The 11759-nt window shown below is 45.2% G+C and overlaps 1 protein-coding gene across 1 annotated transcript in view; it reads left to right on the top strand.

The window, feature by feature from the left end:
* The window catches only part of plod3 (procollagen-lysine, 2-oxoglutarate 5-dioxygenase 3), a 17209-nt gene extending 6459 nt beyond the window's left edge, over positions 1–10750 (top strand). The window contains exons 4-19 of the mRNA XM_046064442.1: positions 1962–2125; positions 3178–3290; positions 3371–3434; positions 3521–3618; positions 4208–4309; positions 4395–4526; positions 4609–4730; positions 5384–5488; positions 6053–6178; positions 6311–6452; positions 6747–6860; positions 6946–7017; positions 7173–7277; positions 7361–7507; positions 8891–9016; positions 9448–10750. Of these exons, the coding sequence (XP_045920398.1) occupies positions 1962–2125; positions 3178–3290; positions 3371–3434; positions 3521–3618; positions 4208–4309; positions 4395–4526; positions 4609–4730; positions 5384–5488; positions 6053–6178; positions 6311–6452; positions 6747–6860; positions 6946–7017; positions 7173–7277; positions 7361–7507; positions 8891–9016; positions 9448–9603 (1888 nt within the window). The 3' untranslated portion in view covers positions 9604–10750. The remainder of the gene's footprint in view (positions 1–1961; positions 2126–3177; positions 3291–3370; positions 3435–3520; positions 3619–4207; positions 4310–4394; positions 4527–4608; positions 4731–5383; positions 5489–6052; positions 6179–6310; positions 6453–6746; positions 6861–6945; positions 7018–7172; positions 7278–7360; positions 7508–8890; positions 9017–9447) is intronic.
* The last annotated feature ends 1009 nt before the right edge of the window (positions 10751–11759 follow it).

An 11759-nucleotide genomic window follows, 5' to 3' on the forward strand; every position in this document is an offset into this window, starting at 1 on the left:
GTGGTTCCTAGAGTCTCCAAAAGTAGACTAGGAGCCAGAGCGTTCAGCTATCAAGCTCCTCTCCTGTGGAACCAGGTTCCAGTTTGGGTTCAGGAGGCAGACACCATCTCCACATTTAAGAGTAGGCTTAAGACTTTCCTCTTTGATAAAGCTTATAGTTAGGGCTGGCTCAGGTGAGTCCTGAACCATCCCTTAGTTATGCTGCTATAGGCCTAGACTGCCGGGGGATTTCCCATGATGCACTGAGCTCCTCTCTCCTCTACTTTCTCTCCCTCTGTATGCAACCTCATCCCAATTTTGCATGTTACTAACTCGACTTCTCCCTCTTCCGGTAGTCTTGTGCTTTCTCGTCCCTCTCCTCTCTCCTCCTGTCACTTCCTGCAGGTTTTCTGGCTCTGGAGCTGTGGAGTCTGGCAGATGGCCGCCCACCCTGAGCCATGGTTCTGCTCGAGGTTTCTGCCTCTTAAAGGAAGTTTTTCCTTGCCTCTGTCGCCTAGTGCTGCTCTTGGTGGGAACTGTTGGTCTAGACCTGCTCTTTTATGAAAAGCGCTGTGAGATAACTGTTGTTGTGATTTGGCGCTATATAAATAAAATTTATTTGAATAACCCGTATTAGTCCTGTGCAACATTGTTAATTCAACATTCATTTAAGAAATATGTTATTTTTTCCTGAAGTGAGGGGAGAGCTCAACACTGGCCGATACCAGTACCTGCTCGACTCAGTTTGGCCGTCCTCCGTTTTCCCTTGCAGATGGCACTCCTCAGTGTAGCTGGTCTAAATATTCACTGCGACACATTCCTCAGGATGTAAAGACAGATAAGCGGTATGAAAACCTTCCAGCTGTGTTTTCCTCTGTCGTTGTTGCTGCAGCGGTCTGTGTGACCTGTGTGACCTGTGTGACCTTCCCCCGCCGCCACTTACTGAGCTCCTCAACTTCGAAAACTTTCAAGCAAATGTTTGTTTCGCCATCACTTCTCGTAAAACTGTCAATATTCAAAATCTACACAGCAGATTTCTCACCTCAAAACTTTTCAGAAGTGGATTTAGTGATGAAATAAAGTATGAAAACTGTAAAATATAAAACTTTCTGTTGCTGGCCGCACGACGACGACGCAGTGAACAGTGACGATTCTCTCTGACCAGTCTGCTGTGTTTTCACGTCACATTTTAGTATCGCCTCAGCTCGCTTAGGAGCCTCGACGGAGGTGATACGAAAAAAAGGACCTGGAAGCAGAAACAGGTTCAACTCTTCCACAGTGGAAAACCAGACGAAGGCGAGTCGAGCTGGTCCTGTGCATTGGAAAAGGGGCTAAACGTCTACAGGAGACGTGCAAACTACCGTATCACAAGCTAAGTTACTAACTAGCTGTAAGGCTACAAGGGACGGTATCGATATTTAATTATATAAATCTCACATGAGAATTTTAAGTTTTCAGTACTTGAAAAATAAAATCTGATTTTTCAGTCCAGTAGGAAACTCAACAGCACCATCTAGTGGATTAAACTAACTTGTCTCGTTAGATGAAACCTTCCTTTGGAGAAGCTATACAGTAAGTAAGTAATCGTGCAGAATATTACCACAACTATATATTTAAACATTTCCATGACAACGGGAAAGAAGTCTTTCTGAAAGCTGTCGTACATTTGAGCGAACAGAAAGCTGCTGAGCCGAGCTGCCGGAGACAGACTTGAATAAGAAACGCTGCACAGTGACGGGCAATAAATAAAAAAACTCCTGTTTTAGCTTCTAATGAACACCTTCAGCTCCAACATGGCGGCCCCGGGGCCTCCGGTTTCCTGCCGCAGGGTGTCATTACACTGATGACAGACTTTCTGCAGCTCGTCACGTCCATGTTCCAGAAGGAACCACACACTCCTATAACGCTCTCTATTGATTCAACCGTTGATTATTATCTCAGTTGATCGTTATTGTTATTTTGAATCCTCTCTCTCTCCGTAGTTACGACGTGATCTTCACGTCGGGCCCGGAGGAGCTGCTGTCCAAGTTTTCTCGTCTGGGTCACCGGGTGGTTTTCTCAGCCGAGGGGTTCTGCTGGCCCGACCAGAGACTGGCCTCCAAATACCCAGAGGTGCATTCTGGGAAACGCTACCTCAACTCAGGAGGTGAGACGCCGTCCGAGAGCCGAGAGGGAAGTAACAAGTCAGAGTTTAGATTGTCTTCTTTCCCTCCGGTGTTTGTTCCACTTAACTTCCTGTCTCTGTGGCGCTAATGACGAATGATGGGTTCAAGGACACTCGGACATCTCAGATCTGAACCCTAGAGGATCACGGTGGGAAAGTTCATAACAGCTTTTTGAATTACTGAGCCAATGTTTGCTGATGCTTTTAATCTGCGTTCAAGACTCAGAAATTACCGACCTCCAACTAGAAAAAGCGCAACAGAACACCAAAAACATCTTCCTGACTTCATGTAGACGCAGCCGAATGACGTCACACAACAATGGCGGCTCTCATGAAGCGCACATTGGAAATGGTAAACCACAAACTAAAAGGCAGTAGAAAGTTTACTTGCATGCATTTAATATAATAATCAATTCTATATCATAAAGTAAAACCTGTTCTGTAATGTGGAAATATGTCACCACAAAAGGAAAACGAGTAGAATAAGTAAAAGCTTTTTTTCAGGCCTCCCTCCTCAACAAAATAAACATCTTAATCACTTGTGATTCAAGTGAATAAAATCAAACATTTATTGAACATTTGTTATTGAAATAAATTCTATCGCAATAATTATTGTTTGTTTGTGCAGCCCTACACGTAGTAAACTCGGCCTGCATGACCGCGTTCAGCTTCACAGATATATTCTCTGTTGCCGTGGTATCAAAGCAGTATAAATACTTTAAATAGTATTCAAAGACTGAGCAGAAGGCGGCGGCGTCTCAAAGCAAACAGGATTTTATCTAACATAAAGTCTGGTGGTGCGTTTGTGGACGCAGACCAGGGACAGCTGTCCAGGTGACGGCTGCCTCTCACCCAGTGCATGCTGGGATTGACTCATAATTATCCTGCTGGACTCGCTGAGCGTCTTCCTCTCTGCTCCAGCAGTCTGAGGTCTTTGCAGAAGTGTTTCCTGCACAGGCGCTTATTTAATCTTTTAATTAATCTAAAAGGTGCAGCTGTGCTAATAATACTGTTTTATATGTGTGTGTATTCAGGCTTCATCGGCTTCGCCTCTGATCTCAGTTCGATCGTCCAGCAGTGGAAGTACAAAGACAACGACGACGACCAGCTTTTCTACACCAAGATCTACCTGGACAAGAAGCAGCGGGTAAAACTCTTCATCCTCACCGTCAGCTTTGTGAGCTGCTTTCATTTCATTCATGAGATAAACACGATTCGTCTCTTTAGACCAAGTTCAACATGACTCTGGACCACCGATCCCGGATCTTCCAAAACCTGAACGGAGCTGTCGGTGAGACGCACACACGCACAGCAGCAGCATCATCATCATCGCTGGTCGCTCTGTGAATGTTAAATCTGAACGTCTCTGTCCGTCAGATGAAGTCGTCTTGAAGTTTGAGAGGGCGAGGGTCAGAGCGAGGAACGTCGCCTACGACACACTACCCATCGTTATCCATGGCAACGGACCCACCAAGGTAACGACCAGTCACAGCGATGAACGCACTGAAGACGAGTTAGATCTGATCTTTGGAGTATTTTAGCAGAGCTCGGTGCTTCGGCCTGTTCACAAACTGCAGACGCTCCATTCAGACAGGACAAAGACCAGAGTCTCCTCAGGGGGCGCTGCAGAGCTGAAGGGGAGGCAGAGACCCTGCAGGAGGTCAGCCTCATAACCAGAGGTGGAAATAGTACTAAAATATTCTACTTAAGGAAACGTACGGTCACATTGACGAATTTTTACTAAATACAAGTAAAGTTACTGGTATAAAAATCTACTCTAGAAAAAGTAAAAGTAGCTCATTTAAAATGAGTGAAAGTTACTTTTTAACCTCCTAAAATATTATTTAATTTATATTGATGTAAATCGTTAAATTGTTTTGATGAGGGCACAAAGCCAGATTTTGGTGCGTTTGACAGATACACATTATTATTATTATCACGTTATTATGAGAGCACACGGTCCTGCTGGATCACCTTTTTATCTTTTATCACAGTGAGTCGACTCACGTCAGAGGGTAAGTGAGGTGGACCAGGTGTCAGAAGTGTCTTTGTCTGTCTCTGCAGCTGCAGCTGAACTACCTGGGGAACTACGTGCCCACAGCGTGGACCTTCGAGAACGGCTGTGGGATCTGCGATGACGACCTGCTGCTGTTCAACGACACGCCTGTACGCTCGCTCGCCTGGTGAACACGGTTACATCTCTTGTTTTATCAAAGTTTCTCCACGCTGATGTAAATACGTGTGTGTTCAGGATGAGGAGATGCCCCTGGTGTATGTCGCCGTGTTCATCGAACACGCGACCCCCTTCATGGAGGAGTTCTTGGACCGGCTGACGACGCTCAACTACCCGATGGCGAGGATCCGCCTCTTCATCCACAACAACGTACGACACTAACGCACGCACAGGACAAAGATCTGTTCCCCTCTGTTCTGTTCTGATCTGTCGAACTCTACCTGTGATCCAGGTCGTGTACCACGAGCGTCACATTCAGAAGTTCTGGGAGCGCCACCGGGCGCTGTTCCCCAACGCCCGGCTGGTCGGACCAGAGGAGAACCTGCAGGAGAACAAGGCCAGAGACATGGCAGTGTGAGTGGAGAACCCATACAGACGTTAGAGACGCGACTGTTGGTCCTGGACAGCATCAGGCTGTCAGGACTCTGCAGAACGAGTAGTCGGTCGACAGAGAACTGATCGACAAACAGTCCTGATGGTTTCAGCTTCTCAGATGTGCAGATGAGCTGCTTTTTCTTGCTGTTCTGTTCACTGGGTTAGAAATCAGAAAAGCAGCCGACAGCTTTACTCAGTAAATTTAATTAAAGTAGTAAAACAGTTATCAGAATTACTTTTCTGTCATTTAACTAGTTTCCTAATTGTTTATTTCCCACATTCGACTAAACGACCATCTGCGTAGCCAAACCACTTGAAGACGCAAGTGAGGCGTGACTTTCCAAAGCATATATACAGCTCCACAGTAAATGAAACGCATGTTTTGGCCTGATGAGAAAAGGGCAACATGTGGTCCAGAAGTCCCAGATGTCAAAATGTCCGATTCCATGTTCCCTTTTCTGTTTTTACTCAATAAGATCCTACAAACTTTTTTCAAATAGATAATAATAAATAATAAGTCTAAAGTAGACCTTCATGTTGTCTCACTGAACATGTAGAAGTTGAACGTTGATGTCTGTGACAACGTACGGGACCTTAACTGTGTGTGTGTGTGTGTGTGTGTTTGTGAGCAGCGAGGCGTGTAAGAAGGATCCGGACTGTGATTACTACTTCAGCATTGACTCTGACGTGGCCTTGACGAACCCCGACACGCTGAGGATACTAATCGAGGAAAACAAGTATGGAATCTGATGTATAAACCGAAAAGTACACGCTACTGCTCTACACCCCAACAAGTATACACTCTTCTGTATAACCCTACCTCACAACAAGTACCCACTCTTTTAAATAACCCTACACCCTAATACTTATTTTATATACCCTACACCCTAACAAGTAAACACTAGTACCCTTTTATATACCCTATACCCTAACAAGTACACACTAGTACCCTTTTATATACCCTATACCCTAACAAGTAAACACTAGTACCCTTTTATATACCCTACACCCTAACAAGTACACACTAGTACTTATTTTATATACCCTACACCCTAACAAGTACACACTAGTACTTATTTTATATACCCTACACCCTAACAAGTACACATTAGTAGCGTTTTATATACACCCTAACAAGCGCACCCTACTACTCCAACACATACCTACTCTTCTATATTACCCTACAGCCTCACAGGAACACACTAGTACCCTTCTTGTATATGACCGAACACATGTGTAGTACTAATGATGAGAGGAAGTCAGTGTTTTCTGACACGTTGTGTTGTTTGTTTCCCTCTCAGGTCAGTAATAGCGCCCATGTTGTCCAAACACGGGAAGCTGTGGAGTAACTTCTGGGGCGCTCTGAGTCCTGAAGGATACTACTCCAGGTCTGAAGACTACATCGAGATCGTCCAGGCAAAGAGGATGTGAGCGCGCACACACGCAAACACAGCAGTAGTCTTTTTAGTCTGCTTCTCTTTCAACCACAGGGTGTCTCACAACACAGCTGAGGTGAAAATGTTTACGTGTGTCTTTGTGTGCACGTGTTCGTGTTGCAGTGGTCTGTGGAATGTCCCGTACATCACTCAGGCCTACCTGATCAAAGGCAGCGTGCTGCGGTCCAAACTGTCCCAGGTGAGCCTGTACGTGGACCGGGAGATGGACCCTGACATGGTGTTCTGCAGGAGCATCAGAGACCAGGTAACACACGCTGAACGCCGGCTCACCTCACGATTATCTGCTGTTTACAGGGTCTGCAGTATCATATGGAGATATTACAGGCTGATTCTGGATTATTACATTACAATTAAATGTTTTATTATTGACTGCTTGAAACAAACACAGGTAAAGTTTTTCAGTACACACGTCTTTGTGCATCCTTAAACTGCTCTTGGTGCACGCAGGCGCTATATTTAAAGGACAAACCCACAAATTCCTGGATGTTTTCTGAAAAACAACGAGCCTCCGTTGACGCTAATCTCTGCGTGTCCACAGGGAGTCTTCATGTTTGTGTCAAACCGCGACGAGTTTGGCCGTCTGGTGGCGTCGGCCAACTTCAACACGTCCAGGCTGCACCCGGACATGTGGCAGATCTTCGACAACCCCGTGGTCAGACAAACATGCAGACACAGTAACGTGAACGCAGGGTGAACCGAATCGAAGCACAGGCTTGAACATGTGTTTGTGTTTGCAGGACTGGAAGGAGAAGTATATCCATGAGAACTACACCAAGATCTTTGAAGACCAGAAGACCTTCGTGGAGCAGGTAGCCTAAACAACATTTCAACAGGAAACTGCTTCCCTGTCTCTCTCCCTCCGTTTCAGATCAACCTGTTTTATAGATCTTAAAGTTCAACACATCAAATAAAGGTTTGCACAGTCCTCTGTAGTTCAGACCTGACCCCTGCGTGTCTGTCTCAGCCCTGTCCAGATGTTTACTGGTTTCCAGCCTTCTCAGAGAAGATGTGCGATCAGCTGGTGGAGACCATGGAGCACAACGGTCAGTGGTCCGGAGGATCACACAAGGTAAGCTGTTCACCCAGGTGACTGTGTCTGCGTGCAGCAGACGGGGAAAGCGAGTACCGAAAGTCTGTGTGTTTTGTGTGCAGGACGAGCGTCTGGCCGGAGGGTATGAAAACGTCCCAACTGTGGACATCCACATGAACCAGATCGACTTTGAAAAGGAGTGGCTCAAGTTCCTCAAGGACTACATCGTCCCCGTCACCGAAAAACTCTATCCTGGCTATTACCCGAAGGTACAGAGATTACACGGAAACACAGTCCTGGCAAAGCTTATTGTCGTCAACAAAGACAAAACAACAACAACTAACTGAAACTGTCAGTTAGCAAGACGAACTAAAATAAACTAGTCTGTTGAGCCGCAGGTGGATCAGGCCTTTGTTTTCTACATGAAGAGTTGGCACGCTGCGTGGCGAGTGGCTGTCCTGCCACGATGTGAACGAATCAGATTTGAAAGAGAATTGACCCTTCGCTAAGCCACGCCCCGAATACTCAGCTGGCCAATCACAGCGCAGTATAGGACTCGCTCTAACTGAGCTCAATTGACTCCAATGCAAAAAGAGTCGTTTTCGAGCTTTTTTTTGGCTGTATTTTTCTAAAATATGGTCAAACGCTGTTCCTGGGGCATCTTTTAATAGTTAGTTTCAACCCAGAGAGGCTGAAAGGAGAAGTACGATTTATTCTCTTTCCAAAACCTAAAATAAATCCAGAAATATGTCGGCTGTGGATTGATCCTAATGTGATGTTAACTTCCTACGAATGTAACGTAATAAATCCCGACTGTTCTGTTTTTTAATGATAGTAATAATGAATAGAGGCACACACAGCTTTACAGGAACAGCGTTGATCCTTAATATCATTGTCTCTCGCCTCAGTCGTTTGGGGATACGGCAGGTTTTAGCTTCTAACATTTTTTTCTCGTCCGTTTGAGTCAGTTTGACAGCCTGAATACAACCTTCACATGTATAATGCTGCAAAACTGTCTGCTTCTTTCTGAGATCGCTTTTTCCAACAAGCTGCGTAGCTGCTGGGGTCTGAACATGTTGTCTAACACAGCTACAGAGTTATCTGTCCACCTGCCTTGGTGGTTTTCTTTCTCTGGTTTTGTTCAGTTAAATCTGGCTTAGTGTTCATGTCCCTGTGTTGAGCTCCCCTCGCGCTGGGTTAACGTGGCTGCTGGTCATTATTTATTTCACTGCATGTCAGCTAGTGTGCGTTTATGTATGTGCTCATTGATCTTCACCAGCCTGTCTCTCTCTGCTTCACTTAGTTTTAATGAGAGCACCTATTTTTTAACCCATAAAGGTTTAGATTTTAATATTTAACTGGTTTCCAGTCGTACTACCTTCAGCGAGCTGGGGACTTCTCGTCTGTGCCTCCACTATCTTCCAATCAGCTGGAGAGTTTTAGCCCGAGCCAAAGATGTTCGACATCATGCAGCAACAAAGACTAAAACTAATACTGAAACTCAAACTATCAAAAACAAATTAAAACAAATCTGAAATTTAAATCAAGTCAAAACAAACTACAAATGCAAAACCATAATGGCCTTGTTCCTACAGCTCTAAGGTTACTCTGTGTGTGTGTGTGTGTGTGTGTGTGTGTGTGTGTGTGCGCAGGCCCAGGCCATCATGAACTTTGTGGTGCGTTACCGTCCTGACGAGCAGCCGTATCTGCGGCCGCATCACGACTCCTCCACCTTCACCATCAACATCGCCCTGAACAGGAAGAACGTCGACTACGAGGTACACAAACACACCTCAGAGCACTTTTTATTCACACGACATGAGGCTCTTTCTGTTGGCAGACAGGTTGTTAACTCTTAACGGCCATAATCCGAGCGTTCCTGCTGGGATCGAAGCCTGATCCCAGAGTCGCTTTGATGATGCGGATCTGCTGACTCTGATCTGATACATGTATATTTACCTAAATGTTGATTAACTCGCTGAAATAACTGGAACCTTCAGCTGGAGATGTGAGATCAGCTGACGGGAGACGATCTTTGGTCGAGTTCAGACTCACAAACTCTCAACAGACCAGTTTTGTTTTAACAGTTGAAAGGCAGTGATAGCTTTGACAGTGAGCGGTCAGACTTTACTGCACTGAGGTTGTGGATTTTAACCCGTGCAGGTGTCAGATCTCACACTGCGTCTCTCTCTCTCTCTCTCTGTGTCAGGGTGGAGGCTGCAGGTTCCTGCGTTACGACTGTAAGGTGGAGTCTCCCAGGAAGGGCTGGTCTTTCATGCACCCGGGCCGCCTGACGCACTACCACGAGGGTCTGCCCACCACCAAAGGAACCAGATACATCATGGTGTCCTTCGTGGACCCCTAAGACTGACGGGGACTGTGTGAGTGTGTTGAAGAGCCTTCCTGGTCACGGATCGGTCGACCAACCAACCACTTCAACTGGTCTACTCTGTGTGTGTGTGTGTGCTTGTTTTACTGTATTCATGGGGTCCAAAAACCAGGGGCCCGCTATACTTGTGGGGTCAGGCAGCTTTGTAGAGACCAAAATGCTGGACCCTACAAGTTTAGAGGGCTGTTTGAGGGCCAGGACTTAGTTTCAGGGTTCAGGTTTGGGGCCCCATGAAGATAGTGACACAACGCTCTGTGTGTGTGTGTGTGTGTGTGTGTGTGTGTGTGTGTGTGTGTGTGTGTGAACATAGTCAACCTCATCACAGATACGGCGGCGGATTAGACGTGATGACCGTGAATGCATCGTTTCAAGACTTCTTATTTAATTTTAAGTTTGTCTTTCTGACTTCTGATTGGACGATCCAGCCCCACCTGCTTTCACACCTGACGCGCCTTCCCCTCTGACCCGGCTTTGCACGACCTTCAGCGGGGGTCAGACGCAAGACCCTGAACGCACCGTTGCAGGACTTTTCAGAATAAGAGTCACTTTATTTAGCCTTCATTTAGTGACGAGCAGATGTGCATTTCAAAATAAGAGTCACCGTGCTGCCTTATCTCACGACACTACCTGAATCTATGCAAGCAGAACGCACTCCAACTGTGTGCGTGTGAACGACCATCAGCTGTTACACTCCGTCAGATGTTTTTGGCCTTTAAGAGTTTGATTCCCCCAAACAGTTAATGTGAAGTAAAGTGAGGATCAGACGAGACGCTTTGAAAACATTAAAGGCCTTTTTATATCTCTGTATTTTATTCTTCAGCTTTAGCTGTTTAAATCCATTTCTTTGTCTTTCCATCATGTAGTTGAATATTTTTTTTCCCCCATCGTCGCGGTGTGAACCCGTAGGTTCCTCTCAGTATTTCTCTGTATTTAAAAATGTTTTGATGATTTTTGAGGAACGGTTCCTTAAGAACGGGACTTACGAGGTTTCCACCCGACGCTGCCTTCAGTTTTCTGTCGATACGAGGAGTCAGCGCTCTGGCTTTGTACAAACTGCATTAAATTATTTGTTAATGACTGAACGAATAAAGTTTTGAGATTTTAATAAATAAGTTTTCTGTCACAGCAGGGTGCGCTTGTTTTCTGTGTGTGTGTGGGGGGGGGGGATGGGATTAGTTTGAGTGGGTTCTTTATACATGGAAGTGACAACAAAACGAGGTGTAGACACTGCTAAATGGTTCAAATCTGGGTCACATTCTAGGATACTCCAATGTTTGTTATGATCTGTTTAACCTGTCTAGAGATGGTACAATATACTGACACCTTCCAGTAACATATTTCAAAAGAAGCTAGTGATGGGCCGATCGATATTTCTGATCCCTGCCTTTCCTGCTCTGGGATCGACTCTAATATAAAAGAATCAACATCTAAACTCAGTAATTTGGAGTGTGTGTTTTATCTTCAGTGACAAGGTGTGACCTGTCACCTCTGGAGGCCTGAAGAATCAAACTGAGATTTATTTTACTTTCAGCTCCTCAGGGGGCTGGTGTCTCAAAGACAAGACTTTGACTAGATCAAACCAACAGTCAGATTTCAGAGAGACATTGAATGCATCTGATGCTCAGAGCTAACTCATCAGTCAGGCGCAGGACAAAAGAAAACAATATGGGTTCACTCTTTCCCTTCTCATTCATGAGCCATGTTGTGTGGTGCTACAGGTCACCAGCTGTCACTCAATAAGTAATAATAATAATAATAATCCTTATTTGTAGAGCACTTTTCAAAAACAAGTTACAAAGTGCTTTAACAAGTGTAAAGAATAATACAAAAAAAGATAAGAGCATGAAAATTTAATATAAAATTAGTAAAATACAATAAAATAAAAGGGATAAAATAAAGTCAAATAAGATCGGGAAAAGCTCTCCTATAAAAGTATGTTTTAAGAAGGGACTTAAAAGAGTTCACTGACTCAGCCGACCTGATTTCCTCGGGCAGGCTGTTCCAGAGCCTCGGGGCCCTGACAGCAAACGCTCTGTCCCCTTTAGTTTTCAGTCGAGACTCTGGAACAGACAACAGACCTCTGCCCGAGGATCTCAAGGTACGTGCTGGTGCGTATGGGACTAAAAGGTCAG

Source organism: Micropterus dolomieu, linkage group LG12 (assembly GCF_021292245.1).
Source record: "Micropterus dolomieu isolate WLL.071019.BEF.003 ecotype Adirondacks linkage group LG12, ASM2129224v1, whole genome shotgun sequence".
NCBI classification, from domain to species: Eukaryota; Metazoa; Chordata; class Actinopteri; order Centrarchiformes; family Centrarchidae; genus Micropterus; species Micropterus dolomieu.